General features: G+C 51.4%; 1 protein-coding gene and 1 non-coding gene across 2 annotated transcripts; both read left to right on the top strand.

The window, feature by feature from the left end:
- The first annotated feature begins 1,321 nt into the window (after positions 1 to 1,321).
- On the top strand, positions 1,322 to 1,403 carry TRNAS-GCU (transfer RNA serine (anticodon GCU)). The gene has a single exon. It is a non-coding gene; the product is annotated as a tRNA-Ser (tRNA).
- Positions 1,404 to 5,862: 4,459 nt separating this feature from the next.
- On the top strand, positions 5,863 to 12,613 carry LOC136115658 (olfactory receptor 6B1-like). Its single transcript, XM_071801337.1, has 6 exons — positions 5,863 to 5,883; positions 6,961 to 7,794; positions 8,632 to 8,684; positions 8,823 to 8,943; positions 11,621 to 11,697; positions 12,228 to 12,613. The coding sequence occupies exons 1-6, from the start codon at positions 5,863 to 5,865 to the stop codon at positions 12,580 to 12,582; spliced, it is 1,461 nt and encodes a 486-aa protein (XP_071657438.1). The 3' UTR covers positions 12,583 to 12,613.
- Positions 12,614 to 13,279: the final 666 nt, after the last annotated feature.

The following is a 13,279-nucleotide window of genomic DNA, read 5'->3' as shown; positions in this document are numbered from 1 at the left end:
GGACGGGGCAATCTCTTACGCTGAAGCCAGCGGATTGCCTGCCCACGGTCAAGCGCTGGGAGCCTGGAGCAAACCCTGCAGCCAGCCCTGAGAGCACGGCCGTGGTCTGCAGAGGAGTTGGGCTCCCATCGCTCCCCCTGCAGGAAGGGGCCTGCACGGGCCTTCTGCCTCTTCCCAAGGAAGCCTCTCTCTTTCACTGTCTTCCTCTGCTTGACTGCATGCTCCCCATTAAATCCTTCCTTCCTTCCTTCCTTCCTTCCTTCCTTCCCTCCTTCCTTCCTTCCTTCCCTCCTTCCTTCCCTCCTTCCTTCCCTCCTTCCTTCCCTCCCTCCTTCCCTCCCTCCTTCCCTCCTTCCTTCCCCCTTCCCTCCCTCCCAGTGGGTAACACATGATTGCCAGAGCCTTGAAGGGAACTGGAAAAGCAGCATGCCTGTCGGGGAGGTTTTCCTTCAGATGGCCGCATTTCTCTGAGCTTTCCTCAGCCTCCAAACTGCGTTGCTCAAGCTCTCGTCTTTTCCATTCCCCTTTGTTTTTCTCATTAAAGACAGTTGGCATCAGCTCTGCAGGACACTCCTGTTTCACCCTCCCGTCTTCTGCAATGCCAGCCAGCTGAGAACCCAGAACAGTTCCTTGGTAAATGACAGGTTTACCCATGGTTCCTGGCCTTGAGAGAGCCCCGTCTTTTGCCCCTGGCATCTCACAGCGCTGGAGGCGAGGCCAGGTGGAGTGAGAGCTCTTGTGGAAGGAGCCCCGTTACTACTTGGCACACCTCGAAAGCCACAAAACAAAGTGTGATGTAAGCCTGAAAACTCATAGAACCTCCCTGAGTGGAAGGGTTCCCTGGAGGATGATCTGTTCCAAGGCTTTGTGGGGTAGGGAGCCTAGATGAGATTTTCTAGCACGCTGTCCAATCGCATCTTGAAAAGCTGAAGTCATGGGGACTCTGGCACCTCCCTGGAGAGGCTGTGAATTCCCTTGGAGGCACTGAAGCGCCCCAGGGTCACTCTCCCGTGTTCCTTCCTGGGAAGGTGTGTGGGGCTGTGCTGTTCAGTCATTTCCTGATGTGAATGCTGAGACCTGTTTCCCAAAGGCCCTCAGAGCTCAGCCCAGCTACTGTGGGAGAGGGCCAGTCCCCAGAAGGCAAAAGCTGGAGGTTGTTTCCTTCCCTGCCGTGTCCAGCAGGATAAGAAGGTGCGGGCATCAGGAGCAGCCACCGCCGGAGCGGCTGGAGCTGCAGCTGGAGCCGGAGCCAGAGCAGCAGGCGCAGGCAGCGCGAGATCAGGAGCAGCGGCAGCGGCCTCAGGAGCAGCAGCCGTGTGCTGGTGAGGTGGCCGAGTGGTGAAGGCGATGGACTGCTAATCCATTGTGCTCTGCACGCGTGGGTTCGAATCCCACCCTCATCGGGCACTTGGCGGTGGCCAGAGCTCCTGAGTGGGAGCAGCCTGACGTGTGTCCCCAGTGAGCCTTTGTTTTAAGACCAGAGTTGCCTGAAAAGACCTTGCAGGTGGCTCAGGACTCACCTCCACACCAGCAAGAGGAATAAGAATGGGAAAGGAAGATCCAGGGAACTCACAGGACTGTCAGCCTCTCCTCAGCCCCTGGGAAGAGAGAGTGAAACATCCTCAAGTACTTTCCAAACGCAGGCAGCGCAGGAAGCTGGTTGGAGTAGTAAAGCACAAAGCTGCAGTCCTGCTGAACCGCTGGTAGCCGCCTACAGTGAGCTGGCCAGCATGGTGGAGCAGAGAAGAGCAGAGAAGGTTGTTCACCTCCCCATCAGTGAGGCTCAGCCAGCCACGGAAATGAGAAAGAAAATACACGTAAACCACTTTCTGTCACAGAACATATTTCAAATAAGATCTTTTTATTTTAATGGGAGGCATTGGTCTTATCTGTTCTCAGAATCTCAGAATCACTGGGACTGCAAGGGACCTGCTGATATCCTTTAGTCCAAGCCAACTGCTCCGGCACGGTCACCTTGAGCTGGTTGTGTAGGTCACAGTCCACTTGGGTTTTGAGCATCTCCAAGGTTGGAGACTGCACAACCTCTCTGGGCGATCTGCTCCGCTGTACGACACCCCCACACCTCCCGGTAAGGAAGTGTTTTCTGCCTTTGAGATGGAATTCCATAGGTTTTAATTTGTGCCCATGGCATCCTGCACTGCCAGTCGGTGCTACTGGTGAGAGTCTGGCTGCCTCTTCATTCCCTGCCCTTTGTATGGGGACAACCCCGGCTCCCACGGCCTCCCCTCGCGCTCCAGACACACAAACCCTCTACAGCTGTGGGACAAAGCGGGTCCTGCAGGGCAGACCTGTGTGGAGGCCAAGCAGCCAGAAACCCCCCTGCCCAAGGAATCTGGGGCCTGGGGGTCAAGGGCAACTGTTGTCTCCACAACAAGGTTTGCTGCCCAGTTCACAGTTTGCCCGATTGTAGCACACAGAGATGAGATGTTATTTGTTACAGGGTTGTGCAGGTCTGGGTGCTGGAATAAAGCCAGCACACCAGAGAGAAAGGTTACAGCCACTATGTACAAAACGTTACCATCCTCAGGGGAGCCCTGCAGACCTAATTGGTTACACGTTTGCGTATTGGTTACATAATCATTTCAGCATTTCATGATCAGCGTTCAGCTAAAGGACACTTCATCCAACCATCTCAAGATGTGTGTGAACCAAAACTCAAGTAATTGTGCAGGCTTAAAACGTCTAAAGCTGAGAGGTCAGTTTTGAGCAGCAGAGGAACACTCACGTCGACTCAATATGAGTGATAAAGCATAGTTCGATTTATTAGCCTGAACAGCAGATACTTACAGAGTCCATGATAATTATGCATACCTGTCACCTACTAATTGGCTTAAGCTCTAACAGTCACATTTGCATGGTCCTCCTACTTGCAGCTGCTAGCTATGCTTATTCTACATTCTTGTGCTGTTGAAAGCTGTTTGTGAAGCTCTGCCAAGGCCGCAGTGACCTTGCTGATTTTACTGAAACAGTCAGCGGTTCCCACTGCGGCCTAGTCTTGCTACTTATGCTAAGGCCTTCAGAACAGGCTCTGCTCGTACACCTGCTCTGCAGACCCATGTCCCTTATTTTTAAGCCATTCTCCAACAATTCCTCCTTTTTCTTTTTGTATGAGTAGAGCCTGATTCGCTATTCTTTCAAACATTCTTTTAAAGCAAGAGAGAACACAGCTTAAACACAATAACCCTATAGCGACTATAACTAAGATAAGCAACACACTTTGTAAAAAGCTCTTAAATCACCCTTCTAACCCTAGCCAGTTTGTTAACCCCTCCAAGCCGAAAAGCCCTATATCTTCTTTAATCTTCTGGATGTAGTCCATAAGTTGTTGAATTTCCTTATGGGTTGACTTCGATTTATCTTCCAGGTCTGTGAGCACCTATAACACTGAATTAGGATCCATGGTTTACATCTGAAACAGTCCTCACAACTTATCTCCCTCCTGTCCATCTGCATCCATTGAATCTTTGTTGTCTTTATTCAGCCATGGCTTGACCCATTTCGCGGGAATCCGCTTCAATCCTTGGCCTGTAATGACACAAACAGAACCTTTTCCCCAGGTTATCAATTGATGTGGCCTTTTCCATTAACTAGTGATTTGACCATAGCCAATGTAGGTTCTTTGTGATTTGGCATGGTTTTGGGTCATACTTGCAAAGTATTTCATCACATACAATGCTTTTGACAATTGGTTTTGTGGTGTTTTCCCTACTTCTCCTCCCCCACCCCCTTTTTTTTTTTTTAATCAACAAACAAACAAACAAAAAGTCCGGAATCAGATACGTGCATTGGATCTTGACTATGTACTCAAAATCACAAATCAAATTTAGAGGTTCCTCCTTAAAAAGCTCTAAGTAATTTAAAGCTGTGCCAAGTTCTGCTAATTGGGTTGAACCTTCAATAACTTTTACAGAATGATGCCAATCGTTATCTTCACACCAAACCACTACAGCTTTATGAGACTTCCCAGAACCACCAACAAAAACTGTGCAAATATGTAGGATCAGACCAAATACAAGTATGGCCTATGCCTGGTGTTAAAGACTTGCAGGTTCTGCAGCAATTTACATTTATGCATGCCAAAAGCTGTGCTGTTAAGAAAACCAGCGAGTGCAATTTACAAAGACATAGATTACAAATTTAAAAAATCAGAATTAAATTTCACAACTGGTACATATATGACAAAAGGATCATGGCCTATTCATTCCCTACATTTTCTTGATCAGAGTGACAATTGGTATATAACAGTCAGTATATCAATCTGCTAGCAATCTCATCATACTGTCCCACAGTAGCCACAGGTTATTTCATAGACAAATCTGCAAGTCCAATCAAATGCAGTCAGCCTGTAAGGTTGTCATAAATTTATTCTTCAACGTTTCTAACTCCATTTTGGCTGTCATATTTATCGGATATTGTTTTCCCTTACCGGATCGAAGTCCTGTTTCAGATCTATCAGTGTAGTATTTGCTTTATCGAAACATTGGCTGTTAATACTGGTGAAAATACAGCATTCGAAATTTCCTTGGAGATTTCTCACTTGCACAAGCAGATCTGCACCATCTAAGCAGCTTCTTGTAGGACATGCAACTAAACAGAATTCTCAGAAAACGTTATTTGAGCTTACAATTTACTTAACACATCTTGACCCAAGAGAGGTATAGGACTTTCTGGCAACTACAAGAATTCATGTATTAAAACTTTGTTCCAAATTTGGCATTCTATTGGTCTCAAAAAACGACCTTTCTTTCGTTCTCTTCCATGTCCTCAAAAACTAGCATGGTGAATTTACTTAAGAAGTCTCTTACAACCAGCTACCACAGAATAAGTCTATTAAAAATAAAAATATTGGTTTAATTTCCCAGCTTTATTAGAACTATGGACCCACTGGCAATGCCTTTAACTTTCACCCTCAGACTCCTTGATGCAGTATTACAGTTCTCTAGCAGTAACATTGCTGGGGGGGGGATAAAACCTCCCTCTCGCCCCCATCTGGGATGGCAGAGTCGTCGTCTCTGGGTGACGCGTCCACACTCTGGTGCTTCAGCTGGTGACAGCGGGAGCTGCATTAGAACACAGGGTTACTGCTCTGCATGTTTTCCTGGTTTTCCTTCCAAAGGAAGCTGTGCTGCACATGGCATTGGTATTTATCCTCACATATGATTGATAGTATATATATATATGTATGATATTTCACTATCTCTGGAGGCAATTTTGTACCCAGATAGGTCCAAGGACATTTAATATTGCATTGCATGCCTATCTAGAAAATAAAGTCTGCATTCTCAGTACGTATGGCAGACACAGCTACATAGGTGTCTGTTTCTGGGTTTCTTAAACACGGACCAGCTCTTGCATCTTTACTGTTTAAATGTGGAAACTGAAGGAGACTTTTTTAAAAAAGAAAAAAAATCATTCTCAGAATGTGCCTTTTCATTCAAAATAAAACCACAGAATTCCCAAACATTTCAGTAAATACAATTTCTACTTAGTCTTGTCTTCCTAATGCTTTTTAGCAGCAGAACACTCATTCTGTACGAGGCATGATGTGTTTTCTGTTATGGTCTTTATTCCCCTGATCTCATGCCAGACTCTGTTTCTCCTACATGTGATTAACATAGAAATTAGCATCTGGAGGTAATTACTGGAGATCATTAGAGATAACAACCTTCCTCTTCCCTTTCATTTCTCTGATCGGCAGACGACTTGATCAGCTCAGTGCTTATGGTATAAGGGAAGCTTTCCCAGCAAAGACAGCGAGTCCTTTGAAGGAAAACCTCTCAGGTGGGTCAGAGAAGATCCATCTGATCCACTGCTCGTTACCGGAGTTTAAAGGCCACAGGCATGGCTGGAAATCCTGAACTGGTAAGTCAGTCTTCATGTTTTCTTACAGTACCAGATGAATAGATCAAGAAATCATATATCAGTTGCAGCGTAAATGATTGGGCTGAATCCTTCAAAAAGCAATTCTTCTTGATTATTGCATCCAATACATTTTCACCATGTAAACTGCCAGATGTATAGTGAGGGAACACACTTGTAAGTCAAGAATAATGGCAAAACACATCAAGTTTTTCAATTAAATTCTCTATCCTGCTCGCCATTTCCTGGATTCTTCCGTTTCATGTTTAGAGACAGAAACTGCCAAAGCTCCGTTCCTTGATTCCAGTCAGATTTGTCATCCCCTCACTAATAAAAAGACCACACGTGTTCAGGGGATGAAAGGAAATAGCTGAAGAGTATATTACTGTTCTGGATAGATTAATGCATCTTTGGTACAACATGTTTTTCTCTCATGCATACACAAACGTGCATATATTATCGAGCTGTAAAATGTAAGAGATTGGAATGAAGTATGTTTATGTGTTCATTATTTGCTCCCATTGCCCTTAAAAGCAGTAAGGATAAACCTCACCTCCTCCACCTTAAATCATTTATGGTATGGACAACTACTTAAAGGTTGGTAAAGGATCACTAAAATGTCCATGAGGAGAAATTGGCATTTCTAGAGCACAAATAGGAGATGAGTTTTGGAAGGAGACATGTCCATATACAGTATTACAGTCTAGGCTACAAATGCTCAGTCAATGTCTCAAGCAGATATCCACTGCGTATGAAAGGAATCCAGAGCAAAACAGCCAAGAGGAACGTGCAAGATCTGCTCTAAGTTACTGGCTGGACAGCTGTCTGAATCAGAGCTGAGAGCAAACTGAAACAAGAAAGAATTCTTCTCTGTCACAGACGGGTGTTTAATACAAGCCAGAGGAACCACCCACTGCAGGATCTGGTCTTTAGATTCAGTTCAAAGTTCTTCCTCAAACGTGAATTCCTGAAATCTGTAGCTAAGGGGTTTGTGATCTCTGTAGCAGTCTCTCCTATGACCATCACTGCTGCCACTGAAAACACAAAGGTGGATAATTTCCTATTAGGAAATGAAGGAAGTCACTTTACCTGGTCTTTCTGGCCACCTACATGGTAACAATCACTGAGAATGCCGTTATTATCTTTGTGGTGAAAAGGAACCGTCACCTCCAAAAGCCCATGTATTATTTCCTGGGGAACTTGTCCTTCCTGGAGATTTGTTATGTCTCAGTAACACTGCCCAGGCTTTTGCTTGGGTTCTGGTCCCAGAGCATGACCATCTCATTCTCCAGCTGCATGACCCAGTTATACTTCTTCATCTCCCTTATGTGCACTGAATGTGTCGTCTTGGCTGCAATGGCCTGGGACCGCTATCTGGCTGTGTGCCATCCCCTGCGCTATCCAGCCATCATGACGCACAAGCTATGCCTTCAGCTGTTGATTCTCTCATGGGCAGGAGGCTTTTCCATCTCCTTGGTCAAGGTGTCTTTAATTTCACAGCTCACGTTTTGTGGCCCACACGTCATGAACCAGTTCTTTTGTGACATCTCTCCCGTCCTGAGCCTTTCCTGCACTGACGTGTCCCTTGCAGAGACAGTGGACTTTGTGTTAGCCTTGGTGATCCTGCTGACACCTCTCCTGATCATTGTTTTCTCCTACTGCTGTGTCTTGTCAACTATCTTGTGTATGCCTTCAGTGCAGGGAAGGAGAAAAGTCCTTTCCACTTGTACCTCCCATTTGGCTGTAGTCATGATCTTTTCCTCGGCCACTCTCTTCATGTACGCCGGGCCCAGGAGGATCTGTCCGTCCAAACTCAACAAAACAGTGTCTGTCTTTTATGCTGTGTTCACTCCAGCACTGAACCCTCTGATCTATTGTCTGAGGAACAAGGAGGTGAAAGAGAGTCTGAGAAAGACCATGGGCACAAGGTGCTTTGCACACCAGCGAGTTCCGAGGTTAAGGATACAGAGGAACATGGACAGGAGTGACAAGTGTCCTTCTTGAAATGTAGCTGAGTAAACCTCTACAGCTTGTGCATCACTGACTCCGTCACCACTGACTCGTTGCACTGGAGTCCGGCAAGGAAGAAATGGTATCGTTTCGATGTGGAAATGTGTCCCTCCCATTCATGAGCACTGTGACGCTGAATTGCACTGGGCTTTAAAATATTCTGCCACCATATCAATAAAATAAGCTATAATAGGACTTTGGCTGATGGATCATTTCCTTTGGAAAATCCTGAACCCTAGATTTATAGTTTTCAAAACCATGTAGGAATATTGGAAATTGAAATAAATAACTTTGGCTTTTTCTGTGGATAAACAACGTTTAATCCCATTCCTTACTTGTATTCCTTAAACACGTGTTCATTAGAGCAAAAGCAAAGCAGCGCGGGGGATTCGCTCCGCCCAACACGCACACTTTAAACAATCAGAGGTGTGTTAAACACAGTGAGGTGTTGCATATCCATAATGACCCAGGAACGCCTGTGCAGATTCACAACCTTTCCTCGCTGCTCATTAAAATGAGTCTCAGGGAACCATTCCCAGTCTCCTCCGTGACCCCCCCTGTTCTCCTGCCCAGTGTCACCGGGTGGTTTGGGGAGGGGTCTTTGGATGAGACTTCATGAACAAGTTTCATAACTTTTCACATAGAACTTGACCACCTTTTCCTTTCTCCAGGTTCGGAGCCCGTGCCTCGTTTCGTTCCATCTGCAAACACTGAACATCTCAGCTCGAATCACAGCTGCATCTCTCACACTGTGGAGCTGTTCGTGCGCTGAGCTCCGCACTCAGCACCAGCGGGTGCGGCTCCTCCTGAGGGGCTGGGGGGAGGGGGCGGGGCCAAGGGCTGGTTTGAGGGGGCGGGGCTGAGGCGGCGAGCTGCGATTGGCCGGCCGGGCCGCAGCGGCCGTTCCCGCCTGAGCCTTGGGGCGGAGCCAGAGCGGGAGTGCGGGGGGTGGCCGGGCCAGGAGCCGCCCGCAGAGCGCCCGGAGAGCGGGCTTCGGGGACTCTGCCCGGGAACGAGCGGCAGGAGGAGAGGAGACGGCCCCAGCGGTACCGGGTGAGCTTCTGGCTGGAGCCTGGGAGCTGTTCCTCCCAGCGAGGGCTGTCGGGCACTGAACGGGCTGCCCAGGGCAGGGCTGGAGCCGCCATCCCTGGAGGGGTTTCCACAGGAGCTCCTGAGGGCCGTGGGCAGCGCCGGGGGGTTGTGCTTGGACTCCAGCACCTTCAAGGTGTTTGACACCCAAAGGGATTCTGTGGCACACTCAATTTTCACGTTGCCATGGAGCCCGGAGGTCCCAGCGGGGTTTGGATCAGCGTGTTCTGGAACATTCTCAGTGGTCGGGTCTGTGTGCAGAGTGTGGTGGGAACGAGAAGAGAGGAGTGGAGAGAACAGTGGGGAGGTGAAGGAGCAGGAGTGGAGGTGAATACCAGAGAGAGCGAGTGTGTGCGGATCAGCAGTGATCACCCCAAACCTCAGGGGTGAATTGGAGAAACTGCCGGTTTGACCCGGAAGGATGGAGCCAGAATTTGAGGGCAGAAATCAGTTGCCCCAGGTCCTTGGGTCTGGAGGTTGTGGTTTTGGGCTTCACCTCCCGTCCGGGTACCCCGGGGTGACAGCGGGGCCTCTCCGGTCCTTCCGCGGGCTCTGCCCGGTCGGAGCAGCAAGGCCGGCGATGGGGAGGGGTTCCCGGGGAGGGCAGAGCGCGTCCCGCGGGGCTGCGGGGACGTTTCTAGGCAGGCTCCGCGCTAAACAGCCCCGTTGCTAGGGCAGCGGGGCATTTCCAGCCCGGCGCTGCGGTAGACAGCCCCGTTGCTATGGGAACGGGGGCCTTGCGGGCCGGACCCCGCGCGGCGCGGCCCCCGTTGCTATGGGAACGGGGTCCTTCCAGTGCGGGCGGCGCGCAGCATGGCGGTGCCGCCCGAGCGCGGCGCTGAGCGGCGTCCGGAGCGGGCACGGCCGGTGAGTCCCGGGCCGGGGAGCCCCGGTTCCCCTGGGCGGGCAGCGGGAGCCGCTTTGGGGGTGGCGGGGAGAGCGCTCGGGCGGCTGAATTCCTGGCGCGGCCGGCTCGGGGAGGCGGGGGTGGCTCCGGCTCTTCCCGGGCTCTCTCGGCCTCGTCTCTTGCGCTCTGGAGAAAGCGGGAACTCTCTGGCAGCGAAGAGATGGAGTGAAGAGCAGAGGCAATGCCGCTGTTCGGCGGCATTCTTTATTTCATCAGCGCTGGGCAGCACTGGTAGAGTCTTGCACCTGGGCAGGAACAAGCCCAGGTTTCAGTCTAAGCTGGGGAAGGACCTGTTGGAGAGCAGCGTAGGGGAAAGGGAGCTGGGGGTCCTGGGGACAGCAGGGTGACCATGAGCCAGCACTGGGCCCTTGTGGCCAGGAAGCCAATGGTACCTGGGGTGGGTTAGAAGGGGGTGGTCAGTGGGTCAGAGAGGTTCTCCTGCCCCTCTGCTCTGCCCTGGTGAGACCACACCTGGAATGTTGTGTCCAGTTGTGGCCCCTCAGTTCCAGAAGGACAGGGAACTGCTGGAGAGAGTCCAGCGCAGCCACCAAGATGCTGAAGGGAGTGGAGCATCTCCCGTGTGAGGAAAGGCCCCATGCCCCAGATTCTTTCCTGATTCTCCCCCATTCCTCTTTACCCCTCCAAACCCCCTCCAGCTCCGTTGCCCTCCGCAGGACTTTGCTCCTGTCCCCTGCTCAATCACCTCCATCCCCACCAAGCACCTTCAGCTCGGCTCTGGTCCCTGCGTGCTCACTCCCACCCTGTGTGACACCCCCTGCACCCTCCCATCCCTTTCCCCCTCCCCATATACACTTGGATCCTCTCCGGACCCATCTCCAAGACCCTCCCTGCGTTTCTGTGCCCCCTGCTCTGCTCCAAGCTCCTCCGGGGCCACCCAGACCCCTCTGTCCCTTCCTCTGCTCCCCGCGAGCTCGGGCAGGATGTGCCCCCCATGTCCCCCATGGATGGGACCCTGCCCCACGGTCTCACAGCGATGGATGGATGGACGGATGGAGGGATGGACGGATGGAGGGATGGACGGATGGAGGGATGGATGGAGGGATGGATGGAGGGATGGATGGATGGATGGAGGGATGGAGGGATGGATGGAGGGATGGATGGAGGGATGGAGGGATGGATGGAGGGATGGAGGGATGGATGGAGGGATGGATGGAGGGATGGAGGGATGGATGGAGGGATGGATGGAGGGATGGATGGAGGGATGGAGGGAGGGATGGAGGGAGGGATGGAGGGAGGGATGGAGGGAGGGATGGAGGGAGGGATGGAGGGAGGGATGGACGGAGGGATGGACGGAGGGATGGAGGGACGGATGGAGGGACGGATGGAGGGACGGATGGACGGACGGATGGACGGATGGAGGATGGACGGAGGGATGGACGGAGGGATGGACGGAGGGATGGACGGATGGATGGACGGATGGATGGATGGACGGATGGATGGACGGATGGATGGACGGATGGAGGATGGATGGATGGATGGAGGATGGATGGATGGACAGATGGATGGATGGACGGATGGATGGACGGATGGACGGATCCTCCTAAAACCCTCCTAAAACCAACATGGAAATGGTGGATGTTTACGCCTCCTTGCGTGGAAGCAGCTCCGGCTCCCTCGTCCCGCATCCCACCCTTGCAGCTCCAGCACAGACCCCACCCTGGTATTTCGGCGTGGTCAACGCTCCCATGCCAATTCTCCCATGTCCTATTTTAGGTTTCTCGCCGGCACCAGCTGCGGACGACTGTGCTGGAGCTCCTGTCCAACCTTAGACAACGTCCTCAGGGATATGGGTCAGTGCCAGGGCTGGGTTATGCTTGGCCTCCATGACCTCGAGGGTCTTTTCCAACCAAAATGAGTTTTAGGGTTTATCCCAAATGATGGGAACCCCCACTTCCATCTCTGCTCTTTACCAAACACCTTTTAGAGGATGAAGAGGAAGGAGACGCAACACCTCAGCATACGGAGGGTCTTCCCCAAAGGGGTGGTCTGGGGTATCCAAAACACAAGGGGTGGTGTGGGCATCCAAAGCACAAGGGGTGGTCTGGGGCATCCAAAACACAAGGGGTGGTGTGGGCATCCAAAGCACAAGGGGTGGTCTGGGGCATCCAAAACACAAGGGGTGGTGTGGGCATCCAAAGCACAAGGGGTGGTCTGGGGTATCCAAAGCTCTCCTGGAGCGACTGCTGCTTCTTCTTGCTTTCCATCAGCTTCTTGATGTCTTCCCGCATGGGGCCGCGCTCGTCATCTTCATCATCTTCATCATCTTCGTCATCTTCGTCATCTTCGTCATCTTCGTCATCTTCGTCATCTTCACCATCAGATTCAGAGGATTCTGGAGGAGCGAACAGCGAGAAATGGGCTGGGGAGGGTCCAGCACCGGCCCTGGCTCTTCCTGCCCAGCATCCCAGGCCCATCCCCAGCTGCTCCAGCTTCATCCAAAAGAGGTGGCGAGCTCCAAAAACTCAGTGGCTCCTCCAAGAGCGTCCAATGGGAAGAGGCCCCAGGCAGAGAAGTCGTGGGCTCAAAAGAAAGCACCACGTTCCGAGGATCTCCAGAAGATCCCTGGCCTGCTCCAGGAGATCCCCATCATCAACAAGATGAGGTCGGCCGTGTTGTTTTCAAAGGCGAGGAGGAGCTCAAGGGCCCTCAGCATCTGGGCTCGCGTGCGGTTATGAGAGGGCAAGGAAGGAAGGAAGGAAGGAGGGAAGGAAGGAAGGAGGGAAGGCGGGAAGGAGGGAAGGAGGGAGGGAAGGAAGGAGGGAAGGAAGGAAGGAGGGAAGGAAGGAAGGAAGGAGGGAAGGAAGGAAGGAAGGAGGGAAGGAAGGAAGGAAGGAGGGAAGGAGGGAAGGAAGGAAGGAAGGAAGGAAGGAGGGAAGGAGGGAAGGAAGGAGCCGGGGGTTCCCATCATTTGGGATAAACCCTAAAAACTCATTAATCACTTTGGTTGGAAAAAACCACCCACCTCCATAGGACCCCATAGGGACCCATAGAGACCATAGAGGCCCATAGGGAGCCACAGAGCCCCATGGAACCCCATAGAGACCCATAGGGACCGTAGAGCCTGTAGAGACCCATAGGGACCCATAGAGACCCATAGAGCTCCATAGGACCCCATAGGGACCCATACAGACCATAGAGGCCCATAGGGAGCCACAGAGCCCCATGGAACCCCATAGAGACCCATAGGGACCGTAGAGCCTGTAGAGACCCATAGGGACCCATAGAGACCATAGAGGCCCATAGGGCCCCATAGAGCCCCATGGAACCCCATAGAGACCCATAGGGACCCATAGAGACCCATAGGGACCCATAGAGAGGGAGGGGTTTAGGACCCTGGGGGTTCCATAGAGACCCATAGAGCATCAAGGAGCC

This window comes from Patagioenas fasciata, chromosome 37, assembly GCF_037038585.1.
Source record: "Patagioenas fasciata isolate bPatFas1 chromosome 37, bPatFas1.hap1, whole genome shotgun sequence".
In the NCBI taxonomy this organism is placed as follows: domain Eukaryota; kingdom Metazoa; phylum Chordata; class Aves; order Columbiformes; family Columbidae; genus Patagioenas; species Patagioenas fasciata.
Note: the sequence above shows the minus strand (reverse complement) of the source record. Positions and strands in the feature narration are given on the sequence as shown.